At 32.5% G+C, this 20781-nt stretch overlaps 1 protein-coding gene across 18 annotated transcripts in view; it reads left to right on the top strand.

Moving 5' to 3' along the window:
- LOC145256445 (SRSF protein kinase 1-like) overlaps positions 1–20781 on the top strand; it is a 583024-nt gene that overhangs the window by 547974 nt on the left and 14269 nt on the right. For 15 of the 18 annotated variants that reach the window (XM_080115371.1, XM_080115363.1, XM_080115358.1 and 12 more), the window contains 3 exons: positions 446–615; positions 13972–14230; positions 18713–19039. In XM_080115371.1, coding sequence (XP_079971497.1) covers positions 446–615; positions 13972–14230; positions 18713–19039 — 756 coding nt within the window. The remainder of the gene's footprint in view (positions 1–445; positions 616–13971; positions 14231–18712; positions 19040–20781) is intronic. The other 3 variants (XM_080115374.1, XM_080115357.1, XM_080115356.1) reach the window with 1 other exon arrangement.

Genomic DNA, 20781 nt, shown 5'->3' with positions numbered 1-20781 from the left:
AAAATTTCCCAGAAATGACATTATTTATTTGTAAAGTTTAAAATAATTTCCTAGAAATGACATCATTATTTGTAAAGTTTGAAAAATTTCCCAGAAATGACATCATAGCATTAAAATTTGAAATGTTGACGGACAGATTCAGATTTTTAGTCTAAAAGAGTTTACATTGACTTTTTGAAATTCATACTTACTTTTGTTTTTTTGCCATGACACGTAAGTATGTAATGTTTTCACCTGAAATGCATTGCTTTAAAAGATCTCCAGTATAAACAAACACTGAAATCTGAGTGACAAAGAAATGAAAAAGCGATTGGCTTTACTTTATAGGTTAGATGTAGATCATTGTGTAAGTATAAATGCTTTTCATAAGTAAATGTTGTCATGAAACGAATTGATGTTGCTGATGTAGAATTTCTTTTGTTTTTCTTCTCCCCTTTTCTACCAGTGAGTACTGCTCCAAAGGAAAGACCGGATCCTTCCAAAATGACCAAAAACAAAAAGAAGAAATTAAAAAAGAAAATGAAACGTCAACAAGAGCTTATGAATCTTCAGTTGCAGCAGATTGAGGAAATAACGGGAGGGAATGAAGATGAAGACAAAACTGGTGCTAAGGAGGTAAGCACATACTCCCCACCTCTTTTTTCGTATTTGAAAATGTAAGACCCATGTCACATCACCATAGACAATATAATCAATTCCTCAGGGATACGAGTTGTCAAATTTTTTGAAGAAAAATTATAACATACTTATTAGGTACGGACAAAAATGGACAAATAAAGATGGGGGATCTGGTTTTGAAAACCGATTTATCATAATTTTTTTGTAGGTTTCCGACTACTTTTTGATTGTGTTTGAAAGATTAAAGACTAAAGTTAATTTCCTAAAGGAAAAAAATGTTTGTACATGTGAAAAAAAAAAAGTTATGAAAAATGTTTTCATGGTGAGCTAACCAATTCAGCTAAATTTTGAAGTTAAATAAATTCATTCTAAAAATCCTTTAAAAGATAAATATTAGTTTTCTGGGTCTATTTTAAAGATAATTAGTAATTTCCTAAGAGATTTTATTAAAAAAAAAAAAAAAACACCTTGTTTGTACAAAAAATAGCTTAATTAGCCCAAAAAGCGAGCGATTTTTGCTCTTTGCAAAATTGCTACAAACTAAAGTTTTGTAAACACGGAATATACAGAAGCACAAAATTTCAGCCAGTCGAAAGACTGTGAAAATGACTCTATGTAATTAAAAGGGAGTGCGTTTTTTTTTCCTCAAACGTGCATCTGTACATTCCTATCCTGAACGTTTGTATCATTTTTACCATTTTTTTAATTTAACTATTTTTCTATGTTCCTATTTTTAAATTATATAAAAACTGTTAGGCTGAAAGTTTCAGATTCATGCAAGCAAGGAAAATATTAAAATCTTACATATAAAAGTTATGCGAAACCTGTAATTTAAAAAAAAAAAAAGAAATATTTTTTTGCTATTATAATTTTTTTTGTGTGAAAATATTAAATAATGCTTAATTCAATGATAACATCAGTAGTTCGAGGAATTAATTTTTCTTCAAGTTATATTGAATTCATTAATACGGACTTTAGGGTCTTTTTTCGTAATGTTCCTGTAAAAATGAAATAACTTTTTAATTGTTATAATTTATGATGCAATTTTTTTCATAAAAGCAAAAATAAATTAATTTTTTTTTTTTCCTACAGAAAACCATAATTTTGGTAAAAGTACTTTTGTTCAAACAAAATACATTTTCACAAATATTTAAATAAAAATGAGTTTAATATATTCCGTAATCATTATTTGATAAATATTGAAAATTTCATTAAAATTGGTTAATTTCCTGATTTTTGGTGAATTGGTGAGCAAAGGAAGGGCTCAAAATGTTTGTACATTTTGAGCATCGGCATTCATTTTGCACGTACCTAGTACTTATACATCCATGTTACTGTGCTGAAATAGTGTTTTAGAAAACCATTCTTAAACATGTGGAGGGGTACAGTGTTTTGTAACTAATCTGTACTCAAGAATTTAACAAACAAAAATATTGTAAAAACTGAATTTAACTTGAAAATACTATTAAAAAATTAGAAAACCATTCTTAAACATGTGGGGGTGTTGCAATATTTTTGATATTTAATAGGAGTATGCTCCCTTAAAGTTGGGCGATTCTACTTATAGACGCTGGTGATAGGAACTGATGAATCAAATTAATTCACATTCTGCTATCACCAAATCAGAAACCAGAATTGCTTCATGAAAATTAAATATTTGTAGCATTCCAGCACAATTTTTTCGTGTCAACACAAGGACCTTTTACTCTTTGGCTACAAAATTATAAAGTCCAGAACCTGTACAGAGCACCGAGAATTCTTTATCTCCAGGACTTGTTAGAATAATTACCCATCGGAAGCTCTTCTGAAATAAAACATGATTTCCAATTCAAGAGGAGGGGGACAGTATATTGTAACTAATCTGTACTTTCACTGAACAATTTAACCAACAAAAATATTGTAAAAATTGAATTTAACTCGAAAATACTATTAAAATGACTGAGGAAATATTACAATTGTTCAGAGACCAATCAAAATGTAGCCTTTTTTTTTTTTTTTAAATAAAATATTTGCTTAAAATTCAAACTTTCTTCCTCAGGATATTTCCATGGCATGTTAAGTCGTAAAAAGTCTTTTGTTATTGAAAGTTTATTTCATGTTTGAGTGGTGGTTAGTGCCTTGGTGCACACAAGTAATTAAGTTTTGATCCTATTATTTGGATTCTTTTAACTATTGTTCTTGGCTTGAATGTGGTTTCAGTAAATGAAAAGTTTTACCTTCTTCAGGGGCATCTTATCGAACACAGGGAATCCTCACGGAACCTCTAACAGAATCCGTCATTCAACCATATGATTTTTTTGTTTTTAGTTCAAATTTAGGAACCATAAACCTATTTCCGTTTCAAGATTTAATATCACTATTTTTATAGAACTCCCCCCCCCCACACACACACACACAAAACAATTGAATCAAAGGACATGAAGGAAAAATGTCTTAAGTCATCATGTGTGATTTGGGGAGATTTCTAGTAGAAACTTCTACCTATTAATGGCTGATGGATCAAAAACGTGTTTCCCCTTTTGGTTCAATGATGGATTCTATTCAAGATTCTCAAATTCAACAAGATATACCTGAAGAAGGTCAGAGATTACATTGATGGAAACCGTATGAAAATGACACACAAAATGAGAACGGTAGTCCAAAGGATCCAAAAAATATAATCATTCCTCATCTCAAAAATTCAGAATTGTAATTAAGTTTTATATATATATATATATATATATATATATATATATATATATCGACATATATATATATATATATATATATATCGACAAACATGATAAAGAATATGAAAAATTACATATATAGTTACTAAATATCGGATTGCATTAATTTTCCCAACACAATTAAACTACATCTGTCATCAAGGTAAGCAAATAGATATCTATTTATTAATACCATTGTACCTTTAATGTACGTACGGCACAATCACGTTGACACACCGGTACAGGTTAAGCAATGTTGAGCTTGGCCAGTACCAGATGGGTGACTGTTTGGGAAGGCTAGGTGCTGTGTGTACATTCTGGGAAGGTTGGGCCTGGGGCCAGCACCTTCACCCCGTAAAAAGAACTCCTTGCTGCAAAAACATCTACAAAAGTTGTAGATGGCCCATGCCCCTTCAGGGTTATGATGGATGGACCTTTAATGTACATACTTACGTGTGTTATGGTTTCTTGATTATCTATTATTCGATCGGGAAATCCTATTTATTAAAAAGGAGGACAGGTGATGAACATTAAGTTATTATATAGATACGCTAATTTAATGTTCGTAGTATTTTATCACCTTTTTATCTTCCTTTTTAATAAATAGGATCTCCTGATCACCGGAAACACAATGTAAAAAAAATTAATATAACAAAAAAAAAATGTCACTTTTAGGCCATACATGAAACTAAAATATACCATTCTTGATCTTCCGGCTAGGATCCAAGGGTAGTATCTGTTATCCTGAAGTTTCTCTTTGTGTTGGGCATCCAAACAGTGAAAATATATCATAGACTCCTATATGGATATTGGAGGATAAACCGTAATAACCAGATATATTCTGACACTACATTAATCAGATTACTTAGATAAATATTTTTATAGTTTTAACAAAATGGTGACAATAATATTGCAGGGTTTCCATTCACACTGAATGTCTACAGAATGGCCAGCAGCAATATAATACATATAATACAATACATATAATGCAATACATATAATGCAATACATATAATGCAATACATATAATATAATACACATAATATAATACACATAATACAATACACATAATACAATACACATAATACAATACACATAATACAATACACATAATGCAATACACATAATGCAATACATATAATGCAATACATATAATATGAAAAATGCTGCTGTGGAATTTCCACAGGTCCTGCTAGTATACATGAATGTTGTATGAGTAATTTAATTGGTTGTATTACACTTTTTGCTCGGGGATCCTGTACAAAGGGGAGTAGAGGAATCTACTAGCAAAAATATGTCACCCAGTTCTTTTCCTATTATCTGAAAACCTAGGAGGGAAGGGATCTTCAAATGACATCAAACTGTGTATGAGCTGATGAAACTATATTCCTCGAGTTGTGACTGAAAATGTTAATGGCAGGTTAATAGAGGCATGCACAAATATAAGGCAAATGGAATAAGAACACGTATTTAGCAATACACATATTTTATTTTTTTTGTAAAATAAATCAAATAACAAGAGGAAAAAAAGAGAGAAGAAAAATAAAGTTCCAATGCTGATGAGAAAGGAGGGTCAATCAAAGTTCTGGACACAATCCGAGGAAGAAAACAAAAGAAAGCATAATAATGCCAATGACTGTTAAAGTGGAAGACACCATGTGTGCTGAGACACACTGATTTTAAAGTCATTAAAAGTTGTTTTTTTCTGAAGGAAATCAAGGTCCAACAGGTTTTCCAACAAACAGATAAAAACACTGAGATTAAACAAAGAAGAAAAAATATTTCTTCAACGACCTTCTTTCTGATTGCATATCCAGATAGATTAAGTCCTCGGATGGTCAATTACATAAATACCTACGGCATGATACTTTCCCTAGATGCATTGAATTCAAAATGCTTTAATAACATGGCTTTCCTTGGGTAAATCAAATTTGCATCACTCAAATAACAAGTCCTTTTTTGTTTTTCTCAAAGCAAAACGATCTCATCACTTTGTGCTGTATTTTAACTCCTTTTATCTGATGCGAAATATCTGTTCTGTTTTTACGAGCCAACAACTCAGAATCAAAGTTCATGTTGATGGCTGACTTCAGACACTTTTTTTTTTATTTTCAATCACTAGCACGTGGTCTGGCCCGCGCAAGACGGCCATGCTTTCAACACAAAAGGGTTGAGGGCTTCTTGTTGCCATGCTGAAATTCAAAAAATAGCTTAAGCTTATATGGTGAAAGGTCGTCATTAATGTTATGTCACTATTATGTGTATTCAGGTACTTAGTGTCATCCAGAAGAGGAGCGTTACAGTTGATAATGTCTGGAAGCAGACACGGCTGCCAGAAGGAAAGGCCATGCAAAGATGGTGAACTGTTTTGGGAGTCTTGTCTAACTATAGTAAAGAAGTCTGAAATGAGTGGTCTGCGTTATTGAAAGACTCACTAAAACTTGCATCCTGTTAGATTGTGTCAAATTGTTTGGACATTCAAGAAACAAAAAAAAATTTCTAATTCTAAAATTAACATATCATGTGGAATTTTATATTTTTAATTTCCGGAAATAGAAGGCATTCTATTATTGACTAGTCATATGTCAAGGGAGATAACTTAGAGAATATTCAAGGTTAAATCACTGATAATTCTCAGCCAACCCATTTTACAAAGACTATCTTTAACTCTCAATAAAAAAAAATAATAATCTTGTATGCAAAAGAATAAAATTTAAAAAAATCAGTCATTTGTGCATGAATAATATCAAACAGAATTCCATATTTTAAAATGACCATTACAAAAAAAAAAACATATATATATATATATATAAAAAAAATAAAAGCCTTTTTGCCTGAAATGAAAGTGTTTAATGGCTTGTAATTCCAAATGTACTGCATGAAATATCAATTCTCATCTTTTCATAAAAGTTAACCAACATTGAGCCTGGTCTGTACTAGAATAGATGTTAACTTTCAATTTTTCTCCATTTATGGGTAAAATAATAACCTTATCATATGCAAAGTAAAGATCACCAAAGTTAAGCAACGTTTAGTCTAGTTAATATTTAAATGAATGACTATTTTCTGAATGTTTGGAAGTCGTTATAGTGTCACTTTTGCTAATATGCCTGGGAAGGTAAGAGTCCATCTTTTTCCGAGCTGAGAATAATTTGTTTCGTGATTTTTTTTTCTTCTTTTGTAAGAGGAAGGAATATTTAATGTTGATTTTTTTTTTTTTTTATTGAGGAATGAGGAAACAAAACCCTTTCAATTATGGCGTGTTATCATTAATTGGGAAACCAAAACTGTGGCCGTATTGAAAATGATATTCTGTTGGAAAGAAAATTTAATTACATTTTTTTTTTTTTTTCCTTTCTTTATCATCTTGGTGACCAAAGTTTGACATTCGTTTGGAACTTGAAACTGATTATAAAGAAAAAAAAATTAATTTGATTGCATTTTTTATGGACGTTTGTAATCAAATTAAATGTTTAGAATCATTATTGTGTGAGATATGTTGAAGCTAACTTGTATTTCAATTGTTAACTACTTTTAGATGAGTTTGCGTCAATGAAATTTATAAATTCACAGACTTAGTGAGTGGTGTTAACTTGATGTGAGTGAAGTACATTTTTTTTTTTTTTTTTTTTTTTAAGTCTTTTATCCCATAGAAAAATATCTGTATTTTCTTTTTGACTTTCTATCAAATTAACCATAAAATGAATGTACAAATTCCAATACATCCAACCCTCTCCCCCTTCTCACACACAAACACCACAGCTGTGGTTTATACTGGGAGAGTTGTCTCCCTTACCCTTGATTAATCCTAAATTAAGGGCTTACGTTTAGATTTAAACTTCGATATTGTGGTACTATCGGCATTCTCTTCAAGTGTCTGGGAAGTGAGAGAGAAAAGGGGGAAAAATTCAACAAAAGAGGAAATAAGTTTATCAACAGAACAAATGTATAAGAAGTTGTACATAAAAGAAAGGGAGAATAGAATTGTTAAGCAAGTGTGGCAGTTATTTTGGGACAAAGGACCAAACAAAGGTATAAATATAACCGCTTTCTTTGCTCCAATGAAAGCGAGTTGTCATTTCAAATGTGCTACGTGGAATACCAGTTCTCATCTGATCATAAGTTAACCAACATCAAGCCTTGTCGGTACTAAAATGGTTATTAACCCTCAATTTTACTCCACTTATAGGTAAGATAAAAACCTAATCATACAAAGTAAAGATCACCAAAGTTAAGCAACATTGAGTCTGGTTAATATTTAGATAGATAACTATTTGCCGAAAGTTTGAAAGTGGTTGTAACGTCACTCGCTAATATCCTTGAGAAGGTGTGAACGCATCTTTTTCCAAGCTGAGAATCATTTTCTGTTCATTGTTTTTTTTTTTCTTTCTCTGAAAGAGGAATGGATATTTAATGTTGTGCCGAATTTTATTGAAGAATCAGGAAGCAAAACACATAGTTTAGAGTTTGTTCATAGGTAGTTTTATGTGTGACTGAGGATTATAGAACGGTTGCAAACAGTTTTGGGTCTGCTACCGTTAATGAAAGTTCAGCTGACGACAGTTGCAAGTTGAAAGTGATCCTTAAACTATATTCGATGTTGAAGCCCCAGCTTGCAGGCTTTGGGGAGTGTGGAGCTACCCTTTAATTGCCATTGCTCCCAGGTCCACTTTGACCTGGAGTGGTAGTACCTGTTAGGGTCCCAACTATAGGTTAAATAGAAAATGACTTGAGGGGGGGGGAATTCTATTAAATAATTTTTCTTCAAAATCACTGGATTCGGCATTAAATAACCTGAAAAGGTTTGATATGCCGTAAAACAAAAACAACCAAACAACCAAAACCAAGTTGGAAGCAGGAGGAATGCAGGTAGCAACTTGGATCAGATTAAGAAAGTCTTTAGAAGGTCGAAATGACTTGATCAATTGACTGACAGTCTCAACAATATGCATAAATGGACTTTAGCGTTCAGACAGTCGATGGTGTCGCACAAACCCATATTACAACTGATGTTTGCAGAAGCATGTCAAAGTTTGCGTTTTATTTTCTTTCCTTTAAGTTTTATATTTGTGAACCCATGCGTGCCTCTTCAGCAGCCGCCAATGTGAGAAACAACAACATATTACAGATATCACAAGAAGCATGTTAGCTTCAAAGGTTTGGGGGGTAGGGGTGGAGAGAGGGGAACTCTATTGGTTAGAGAAAACGTGTATTCTGACAATATTTTGCTTTTTACTTTATTGGAGAGGGTGGTGTTTTTCTTCCCTATTGAATCTAATTGTAAAATAAATTTACTAATTCTCATGTAAAATCCAGAATGAGCTCTTGATTGATCCAAAAGTCAGAGTCCAAAGTTTAGATCATAAATTGATTAATTGATGGCACAATTAAGTTGCATTGTAGTTCCAAAGTATTTGTTTTTATTTATTTATTTTTGTGGGGGTGGGGGTGCATTGGATTGAGAACATGAAATGTGGATAGACAATTTTTTGTCTTTATGGATGGAATTGTTTTCTTTCAAATCAAATATTTGAAGGTTGTCATGTCTAATAACAGATGTTTTTGGTTTAATAATGGACAAAATGATCAATAAAGGAATTAAGTATAAATTTTAACACGTTTATTAAACAGGTTGGATGACTTAGAACCTGCTGGATGCAAAATGATTTTAGTGTTCTACAAAGCACTTTTGTTTAGCACTCAACTGTCATGCCAGCCTCACTACTTCTGGACATATAACCATGTATTTTTTATGCAAGGGAGATAACTAGATAACATTTCTTTGCATTTTATTTTAGTCTGAGAGGCTAACAAAGGTTATATATTTGTCCTTGGTATGTAAGCAAAATATAAACAAGAACACTTCCATTTTTAGGATGTATTTATACGATCTACATGTTTAACGATTAAGATGTTTGGCACTCCAGGATAACACCCGACTCAAGTCTGCAAAAAAAAAAAAAAAAATCAAATAGGTGTTAAATGAAATCTGGAAAATATAAGAATACGTTTTTATGATTAAAAACAAATACAATTTATTTAAAAAAATAATTATATGAAATAAAATCAAACCAGCTATTTGATTATATACCCTCTCATCAAAAACAAAATAAAAATTATATTTTTCAGAAAAATGTTTTTGATTTGAGAAGGAAATAGTCAAATTAATGGTTTAAATTTTTTTATGAAAATAATAAAACTAGACTTTAAGCCGTTAAAAATGGGCAAAATCTATAGCGTGTTAATTTAAAGTGAGAGCTTTATACAAAACTTCTAAATGTGCTATTGTAGTAACTAATCCTTAATAATTCCTAATTGAGTATCAAACGGATACTATAATATTTAGTTCGCTGTACCTTATAACAGATCTCCATACAAAATTCCAGCTAGATTAGCCCAGTTTTTTTTTTGTTTTTTTTTTATATAGAAAGAATGAAATGGACACACACAGACTAATCTTCATTTTTGTTCTCAAAAACTAAAATATTTTATTTTCCAGATTTTTAACTCCTATTTGATTACCTATTAACAAAAACAGAAAGTTTGTTTGTTTGGCTGAATTAATACCAGATAAAAAAATGTTTTTATGAACTTTGAATAAGTGTTCCCTCACCTCCCCTAAGAAAAGAAATAGTCTGACAGACAAAGCCTCTCATCTGGAAGCTTGGATATATCTAAAATCAGACATTAATATTCCGATCCATTTTGTCTGACTCTTAGAAACGGTTCTAACTAGTTATTGATTTTCAGACTCCACGATTCTCTATACCGATCTGCGATATTCTTTGCAGCATCTTTGCATTGAGATTTTTCCGCCGCCTCGTCTTTCTCCTGTGGTTTTCATCAACTCCGCTGACCTTTCCCATCTGCACATCTTTTGATCTACCAGTTGGAAAGGTCATCAGTTTTACAATGTTCTCATACTAGCTTGACTGAAAGGCTGACTGATTTGTGCCTTGCGAAGTTAAAGATGAGTCAGTAGCTCAATGGATAGCATTGCAGACTATGGGATCTGTTATGCTAAGTTCAAACTCTATCAGGCGTGATGTGATCATTTATACACTAACTAGACATTATAAGTCGTTGACTTAAAAATGAGTGCTTTATGCCAAACTTCTATAATTAATGTGGTACTGTGGTGACTTATCCCTACTATTCCCTAACTGTGCATTCAACACATACGTTTGCTCTTTTTTTTTTTCTTTTTTTTATATACAAAGAGGTGATTACATATCAAGGCCTTCAGGCCATTCGAGGATGAGGGTTAATGTGTGTATGGTAGTTATTGGGACAGTAGCGTAGTAATTGTTTATGGTAGAAATTTGGTATCGTTACATTATTTATGAGAACGGTTCAAAGCACTTGTTTATATTGTACTCAGCTAGAAAGTGGAACAGTTCCACAGGCGAGTAGTTCTAGGAAAGTTGCACCTTATTCTAGCGAAGGTTCATACAAAATTCCAGCCAGATTGGACTGTAGTTTCTGAGAAAAAGTGGAACTTAAATATTAATAGTTACTAGACTACCTGTGACCCGTTGGGTCAGTATGTTATATTAGCTATGGAATTCATGTATGAGCGGGACACTTGTGACGTAAAGAAAATAGTTTGCTTTTTTTTTGACATAACAGAAACATTTCTATGAAAGTATATTGAAATGAAAAAAGAATATAGATAGATTTCTATGAGTTATTCTGTTTATTTTAATTGATTATCTTTGAAAAACAAAATTTACAGTTACTGAATTATAAGTGAGAATACAGATATTAAATAATCTCATTTAATTCTTTTTAACCAATGAGAATATAGCTAATTCATGGATTCACTTTTTTCTTTGGATTTACTTGTTGCAGTGCTATAACCAGATATATCTTTTTGCAAAGGTTGACTTCGTTCCACAATAGTAATCTAGGATTTCTACACTTCCTTAACACACCAGACAATGATTGACGCGTTTATAGTTATAAGGAAAGTCTTGACCATTTCCGCTACTCAATCCAGGTCCAGACCTGTCACGTTCACCAAAGTGATGTTACTGCTGGGAGCATATGGCTGTTGTAACTTGGAAAATTTCACTCTAATTTTTAACCTTACATGGAAATTTACCGTGCTTGCTTGTTTCTCTGTCTCTCTACACCATTATCACAATTAAATAATATTATTTGATTCTTTTTTAACCAATGAGGATACAGATTATTTGTGGGTTCATCTTTTTCTTAAAGTTGATTTGTTTATCTATCTATATATATAAAAGGCAAAATGTGTGTTCGCTTTTTGTGTATGTCTACAAAAGGCTTTTTTGGCCGTGATTCTCGGTTGGCTCGCTCCTTCTTAAAACTTTTTATATGCTGTCTAAATAATAATATCTACAACTAAGGAACTCGGGTCGCAGCTATCTTTAATTTACCCGACTTTTACAAGCTATTTTTCGCCGCGTAGTGGGGAAAACAGAAACTGGCTTCCAGCACAAATCTAGGTCAAACATCACACAACTTAACGTTCTCTCACCTGTTAATTTAGGTTTATAAACGTCAACTTAATACATTTATCAATTCATCTATTCCCGTGGTTGAGATGGTTTGGTCGCAGGGTTTTTTTTATCCATTTCCTTTCCACCTCTGCGTCAAAGGTTCGGGGTTCAAGCCTACCTTTCTACTAAAACTTTTTTTTTCTTTTACACCTCCAAACACTCGCCCAACGTTTTTTTTTTTTTTTTTTTTTTTTTTAAAGGGTTGTTTTGATCTACCCCCCCCACACACACACCACCACTACCAGTACACACCTTCAAGCACCCGGGCAACGCCGGGTACCCCGGCTAGTCTGTCTTCTGTCTATATATATAAAAGCGAAAATGTGTGTGTGTTTGTATGTCTCACAAAAACTTTCGATACAGGTCATGAATTTGCACGAGATTGGTATCATTTTAAACTTCCAATCTTCGCCTGACAAATATCGAAAAATTGGCCAAAAACATTAATTTTTCACCCTAAAATCATCAGTTTTCTACAGGGAGGGGTCAGCAAAAACCGTCCTCTCATGACAAGTTCGCTTCTACACATGCGCAAATCACGTCGGAACATGATTTAGTTTAAATATTATAAAAACCGATTCAATTCCGTCGACGTCGTCTTTGCTCAGTTCCTTAGATGGTGGCGTCATTATCTAAAGGTTTTGAGTTCGAATCGTGGTGTGAGATGTCTTTTTTTTCTTTTTCCTTTCTTTTTTTCTTTTTCCTTTCTTTTTTCTTTTTCCTTTTTTTTCTTTTTCCTTTTTTTTCTTTTTCCTTTTTTTCTTTTTCTTTTTTTCTTTTTCTTTTTTTTCTTTTTCCTTTTTTTTCTTTTTCCTTTTTTTTTTCTTTTTCCTTTTTTTCTTTTTCCTTTTTTTTTCTTTTTCCTTTTTTTTTCTTTTTCCTTTTTTTTCTTTTTCCTTTTTTTCTTTTTCCTTTTTTTTTTCTTTTTCCTTTTTTTTTTCTTTTTCCTTTTTTTTTTCTTTTTCCTTTTTTTTTCTTTTTCCTTTTTTTTTCTTTTTCCTTTTTTTTTTCTTTTTCCTTTTTTTTTCCTTTTTTTTTCTTTTTCCTTTTTTTTCTTTTTCCTTTTTTTTTCTTTTTCCTTTTTTTTTTCTTTTTCCTTTTTTTTTTCTTTTTCCTTTTTTTTTCTTTTTCCTTTTTTTCTTTTTCCTTTTTTTTTTCTTTTTCCTTTTTTTCTTTTTCCTTTTTTTTTCTTTTTCCTTTTTTTTTCTTTTTCCTTTTTTTTTCTTTTTCCTTTTTTTTTCTTTTTCCTTTTTTTTTTCTTTTTCCTTTTTTTTTTCTTTTTCCTTTTTTTTTCTTTTTCCTTTTTTTTTCTTTTTCCTTTTTTTTTTCTTTTTCCTTTTTTTTTTCTTTTTCCTTTTTTTTTTTTCTTTTTCCTTTTTTTTTTTTCTTTTTCCTTTTTTTTTTTTCTTTTTCCTTTTTTTTTTTTCTTTTTCCTTTTTTTTTTTGATTTTTTAAATTTTAATATTGAAACGGGGTTATTTAAGGCCTTTTTCACATTTTTTTTTTTTTTTTGGTTTTTATTTTTCAGATTTTTTGAACAAGTTTTAACGTTCGCTTTTCTGTTTTCTTTTTCCATCACATTCGCGTTTTCATTTTAACATATTTAATAATTTAATATTTAAAAATATTTACTTCGCTTATTCTTATGTTTTGATTACGCTTATAGCTCAGTCGATTAAGGAGCAGCGTCGTTATCTTAAGATTTTGCGTTTGAGCTGAGATGCAAGATTTTTTTTTTTTTTTGATTTTTAAAGTTTTAATATTGAAACGGGTTTTTTTTTTTCTCATGTTCGCCGTTTTTTGTTTTTTTGTTTCATTTTTTCCGATTTTTAAAAAATTTTTTTTAAGAAGTTTTAACATCGTTCGCTTACACGTTTTTTTTTTTTTTGTTTTTGTTTTTCGTTTCTTTTTTGGGGGGGGTTTCGTCATGTTCGCTATTTTTTTTTGTTTTGTTTTTTCTGATTTTTTTTTAAAGAAGTTTAACATCGTTTATTTTTTTATTTTATAATATTTAAACTTTGTTTATTCTTTAGTTTCCATTTTGTTTTGATTTTTGAGGCAAAAAATAAAGATTAAGAATAATTAAAAATAATTTTTTTTTTTTTTTGTTTTTGTAGCCGAATGAGAGAGTCCCACCAAATGCTCTTAAGTCTCCGCAGAACAGCCTCGATTGTGGAGAGGATTACGATGAAGAAGAAGAAACCTCATCTCCGACAGTCACCTCTCCTGAGGAACCACACTTGTTGCTGCCGACGCACCAGGAAAATCCCTACAAGAAAGGCATCAGTTCACCTGCATCACCAGCATCTGTGAAGTCACCTACATCGCCACTATCACCAACATCACCAACTAGTTCACACACCTCAAGCCAAGAAAGTAAATGACTTAATTTTATTTTCTCATTTTCTTATTTCAGATTCAGAGAGAGAAAAAAAAAATTAAATATTGAATTATTGTTCTTATCACAATGTGTTAAGATCCTTTAAAATTACAGGGTTCAAAAAACAAGCTTCTAATCTAATTGGTTCCATGTCTACCAACCTTCAGCCCCTGTTCCATCGCCACACTGTTGTACCACTGTGCTTGTTTTACAAGTACTTTAATTGAATGTACTGATTAACTTGCTACACTGGGCCCCCGCAATGTAAATACCTCTTGACTGATCAGCAAAATTCCACCCCTTCACTGGAGACCAAGCTTAAGTTCCTGTCTCATCATTGCAATGATGAATGTGCTCCAATAAACTTGCTGCACTGATGACTCCCACTCCTCAATGTAAATACCCTCTGATTGACCTGACAATCAGCAAAATCCCACCCCTTCACTGTGGAGGTCTCCAGATACTAGAAGGCTTTCTACTCTTAATAACTTTCCTCAAACTGATAGCCTTTGAAATTCCATTTCTGCTCCTCTTGAATGTAGCAATATGCAGCAATTTAAATGTAATGTGAACAAGCATCTCGCACAACTCTTGTTTAAGATGTCCCTGTAAGTAATGGCCCTTACATCTGTGCCTTGTTTCGGATGAATAAGATATTTAATTTTTGTTTTTTAATTATAAAAGCTCTATTGCTTGTAAGGCCATGATTCTATTTCACCTTATAAATCTATCTTGCGATTTAGTAACAATCACGGAAATCTCTTCAAACAAATAAAATCATGGAGATCTGTTCAAACAAATAAAAAAAAAATACATTAATAGTGCTTGTCCAGAATTTTCCCTATATTAAAAACAAAACTAAAGATGTACAAATTCATGACAGAAAAAAAATATCTCCAAAAATCATGTAACTTGTTAAAATTTCATAGAAATATCTAAATTTAAAAATTTAATCTAAAATCTTGGATTTTTCAAATAGGAGTTCGTACCCATATTCCCCCCCCCCCAAAAAAAAAGCACCCATGCAAACCTGATATTAAAAATATTTAAAAAAAAAAAAAATAAATAAAATTTTTTTTTTTTTTTTTTTAATATTTATTGACATCTATTATCTGTTAAAAAGTTTGCAGAAATATCTGAATTTTCACAAACGTTGTCCATTCGCTTTTGCATAAAACTGTATATTTCCTACATGGAAATATATAAACATAGACATTATGTAGCTTTGAAATCATTGTGTGCAACTCAACAAGAGCGTACATGTAGTTGTTAAACATACTTGTAGCTTCCTTCAGTCTTGACAGACTATCAATATCAACTGTAAGGGTGCCTGCACATGGAATTTTTGTAGCAAGAGTTACACAATCTCCAACCACATGTCTCCTGAGTCGGCATTGTAGAGGATCAAACAATGCCGAGATAAGCGGAGAGTACATAGAGCGCTTTCCCAAATAGTCACCCATTTGATACTAGCCAGGCTCAACGTTGCTTAACTTCGGTGATGTGATGAGAACGTGATTATGCCGTACAAAGGATAATGTACAATCGTCACACAAATGAACAGTATACTAGTCAATGCATGTTAATGGAAGCAGAGTGCAGTTTATTTTTCGTAGATTTCACGAAGCATATGTGTTTCAAAAGATGCAGTGACTCTGCAGTCAACAAATGATGCAGGTAGTTTATAAAAATCCTGGAAGCTGTGCTCTTTTTCTGATTTTATAGTCCTGATATCTTTGTGTGTTAGGCATAAAGAGATTAAAAAAAAGGCCTTCAGTTGCTGAATGTGAGTCTTAGAAATTTTTTTAATGTACAGTTCTACAAAATATTTATACAAAAATGCATATTGAACTGTGCATTGATTCTTTTTTTTTTTTTTTTTTTCACCTTGATTTTGTTCACACGAAAACTTTTTAAGAATTTAAAAAATAATTTTTTTCAAGAAAGAATTAAAATTTTAATTATATTTTATAATATTGCTTATAATACTTTAATTATTTTGATTTTTTTTTTTTTTTCTGGCTTTTCTCTCTTTTGACTTTTGTCATTTGTATATGCATTTTCAGGACGCTTATGTTTTAACTGTCCCTTTTGCACTTAAATTTTTCACCTCTTTTCACCCACATTTTGCTTCTAATATTCCAAATGCTGTTCATAAACGATGTTAATGCACTGCCTGCAATCTTTGTATGATGCACTCTTTTCTCTATCGCCATTGTTTTTGCACTTTGTGGTTTCTTCTAATTAAGGACTACTTTTGTATTTTCTAATCATATAACTTCAACCTTTTTATCTTTTTATTTCTTTTAATGTAAAGAAAAAAAGTCAAGGTTCTCAACATTAGACCTGCATTGCATCTGACAAATCAGTATTTCCTTCTGCCTAACGAATTTTCTATTCTTCCGTCTACTGTGTGGTTTGCAAAATAAAAAAGTAATGTATTTTGCTTTAGTTTCTTTCAAAAAGAATTCATCCAGCTAGAAAATCTTTTATTATGGTGGCTTTTTATGTTTAGCCCGTTAAGTTTTACTCTCCTATGAATATAACATAATTTTTTTTTTTTTTTTTTTTAACTATACAATGATATATAATAGTACTGCTTACTGCATAATTACCCTGAAGAAAGTTTCTGATCTGTTTCAGCTGCAAGATAACTTTAAGATTATGAATATCGTATATTATTTTAATTTCTTACAAACTTTGATAAATTTTATCTATTTTTTTAGATGCCTTTTGTTTTAAAGATTCTAATCAATTTTTTGTCTTTGGTACAATTTTAAAAAAAAAAAAAATTTTTTTTAAATAATTTTTTTTAAATTATTTCCATATTGTGTTCAGGTATTAAAAGCAACAAATAGCAATTTGTGCTGACTGTAGAAGTTGGTGATCTGGCTCTGAATCTAAACCAGTCACACAAATCTGAAGTATGACATCACTTAGCATCACTAAAAATTCACCAAAGTATCGTCCAGGTTACTTCTTCACAATCAACGAGGCCAGAAATAACTCTTATTTCTCCAAAAATTATTACACTGGAAGGCGGGGGGGGGGTAAATTTAACTGATACCAATATGGTTGGTTGTTTTTGTTTTACGGCATATCAACCTTTTTCAGGTTATTTAATGCCGAATCTAGTTATTTTGAAGAACGATTTTTAATGGAGTATATTTGTTTTTTTGTTTTTAAGTCAGATTCTATTTAACCCATAGTTGGGACCCTAGCAGGTACTACCACTCCGGGTCAGAGTGGACCTGGGAGCAATGGCAATTAAAGGGTGGCTCCACACTCCCCAAGGCCCGCAAGCTGGGGCCTCACCATCGGATATAGTTTTAGGTCATATCCAGGACTGATACCAATATGAGAACTCTAAATAATTGATAGGAAAATTTTTGCTTAAATGAAACAATATATATATATATATATATATATATATATATATATATAAACGTTTGAACTAGCAGCCAATGAGAACCCAGAGAATCTAGGCTTTTGTCTCAGATTTCTGGTCAAGCTTAGTTTATTAGATCAGTAAAGGTATGAACCTACATCTGCATCCTCTCTTGCTCCCAGGTATGGGTAAAAATAGTAACTTGTTTTTAATAAGTTGTATACAATAAATTTCTTATGTGATGGTTATTTTCATATTAGATAATCTCAATAATCTATTAGGCATAATGGTTAGTGTTAACTAATCGGCTCAGAGACTGGGGTTCAATCCTCATTTGAGTTATTTCAAAGACTGAAACATATGGTACTTGATACGCCTTTGCTGAACACTCAGAATTATAACGAGGATCAAGGGTAAGTGGAGTAATCCTGCAAATCGAGTGACACCATTAAGTATGCTTAGCCACTTCACTTTCAACTAATTTGACATCACTAATGGGCCAGGAGACTAGAGTTCAACCTTGATAGTCATAACAAGTATATCAAATGGTACTTGATGCGTATTGCTAAATATTCGACATTTAAAGTGAGGATTAAGCAAAAGTGGAGTAATCCAAAGAATGGAGTTGCACTCTCCCCTACATCTTGTGTAAGAGCTAATGAAAAGGGAGTCTTCAGGTCGTATTTGATTAAAATCAATTCATTTATTTGTAAAGGGGGGGAGTGATATATGCTATAGAATTACCCCCCCCCCATGCCCACCCCCACCCCTTTCCCCTTATGGAGCTCTGCATGTTGGCTCTTTCTATGACTTTTCGTTTCTTTTCTTACATTTAATTCTGCCTTTTCTTTACAAGCAGTCCTAAAGTTGAGAAGAAAAAAAAAAATTTTTTTTGATTAATTCAATGACTGGCCTCCTGTCCTGGTTGTACAAGCCGAGCCTATTTCTGCCGTTTGTGCAATATGACGCATGTATGTATATATGAACACGCACGTGTGTGTGTGTGTATATATATATATATATATATTGCATTACAGTCTGCCCCTACCCTCCCCCAGTTCATCATTTGCATCTTCTTGCCTCATTTCAGATAAAAACCTGAATGATTGTGATAAAGTAACTGACTCGACCCAAAAACTTGACAAGTCTCCCAAACTTAGTCCCTCAAAATCGAAGCTTGATAATCACAACATCACCAACGAACTCTCGCAACAGTCGTCATCGCCGCCGATCTGCAATGGACAGTACGAATCTCAAAAGGTGAAGGATTGTAATAAGAATTCTTCCGACACTGAGAATCTCAATTTAGCTCTGAACGAGAAAATGGAACAGAATGCACCCGAAGGAAATGGTGAACAAACATTGAACGTAAAAGAACTCGACATAAGTCAGACCGGCTCGGTCAGCAAAACGCCCGGTGAGTTGGATCAAATTTTCAGCTTTTCCTAAAAGAAAAAAAAAAAATTTTTTTTTTCTCTTTTTTCGTATTTGCTGTTTTGCATGGCAACAATTTCTAATCTTTTCCTATGAAAACACAGGTTTTATGGCACTTTTGACTCGATGGGGGGGTTTATCTAGGAGAATAACATCTCAAACCTTTGCCACTTTACAGCCGTACGCACTTAAGGAAAAGATGTCACAAGTCAACCATTATATTTTGTTTAATGTTTAACATGCATTGGACAGTTTTTAAAAATTGACTTTCAAACTAACCTATCACTGGCTGTGTTTGCTTATCCCTCTCCGCTACCTCAACTGTTTTACGTCTACTAACTAGTTTTTTTTTTTTTTTTTTTTTTTTTTTTTTAAATCATTATGTAGAGTTTAACCTCTGTTTTATATGCAGGCATGTGTTGGATGGCTTTTAAAAATTGGCGTTCGAACTAGCCCATCTCTTTTAAATCCATCCTCATCACTTCCTTCCATGCAAACTAACCTGGTGCTACATTTGTTATTTAAAGCAATTTCAATGTGATCAAGCAAATCAGGCAGCCCTTGAAAAATTTGAAGTTGGAGTTCCCAAGGCTGTCCAACCGTGTATATTGGTTCTTGACTCTCTAATTGACTATTCCAGTGATATGGGAAGGGCGGGGGGGTTAAAAGCTTTTCCTCCACGCTTAAGTGATCAGGTTTCAGGCTCTAAAAATTGCAACTACATAGTCTTTCTCGTGGAGCCAGAAAGTACATGGTCCAACTCTTAGGATTATAAAACTTCTGATTCCAACTCTTATCATTTTATAATATCTGATTGCGTATTTTATTAACCACAAAATCTAAACTACAGAGTGGAACGATAAGTGTTGCTCTAAAGAAAACAACACAAAAGCTTATACTTAAAACTTTTATTGAAAAAATCAATTTGGGTAACTTGATTCAGTAGTACGGCTGACATCTATTCAATGTAGTTGCCTTTAGCCTCAATCATCGCCTCGATATGGATCCAGAACTAGGAGAATGCCTTTTCCACAAACACCGGTGGGAGCTTGGCGAATACTCGATGGATGTCAGTGATTGGGCTGGCTTTAGTGTTGTAGGAGATTATGTTGGTGATGTTCTAATCATATGACCGAATAAAGTAGTCCAGTTGGTTCAGGTCGGGAGAAGAGGGAAGCCAGTAAAAGAAGGGTACAATGTTATAGCACTCCTTCTAAAGCCAAGCCTGGGTCTCTTTGGACTTGAGGGCTGGCACCGATGCTGCTGCCATACCCAGGATCTTCCAGCAGCCACCTGATTGCACCAGGGATCACCACACTCTTCAGTACATCCGGATATACTTTGGTGTTGAGTTCAAGCTGACTTCGAAATGTGAGGTGACATGATGTAGCCCTCCCTGTTATTTGTGGCAATCCAGTGATGCATTTTTATGCTGCTGGCAATGGTCCTCTTGTCATAACTTGGATCGGTAGAGAGAATGAGTTGTACAGTGGTGCATTTCTGATCTCGCCCATTGAACATTGAGTCACTATTAGACAGGATAGAAGGCTCCTATCACGCTATGGATTTGTAATCAATTGGCCAACGGTTTTCAACAAAAAACAAAAGTTTTCATCAAGCAGAAATAGAATCATGGTGTCTTTTCTAGGGCGACAATTTTATGATTCAACTCTCTCTCTATATATATATATATATATATATATATATATATATATATATATATAT

The sequence above is a fragment of the Euprymna scolopes genome, chromosome 32 (genome assembly GCF_053919585.1).
Source record: "Euprymna scolopes isolate OS-2025 chromosome 32, ASM5391958v1, whole genome shotgun sequence".
Taxonomy (NCBI): Eukaryota; Metazoa; Mollusca; class Cephalopoda; order Sepiida; family Sepiolidae; genus Euprymna; species Euprymna scolopes.
The sequence above is the reverse complement of the archived record's forward strand: the minus strand, read 5'-3'. Positions and strand labels throughout refer to the sequence as shown.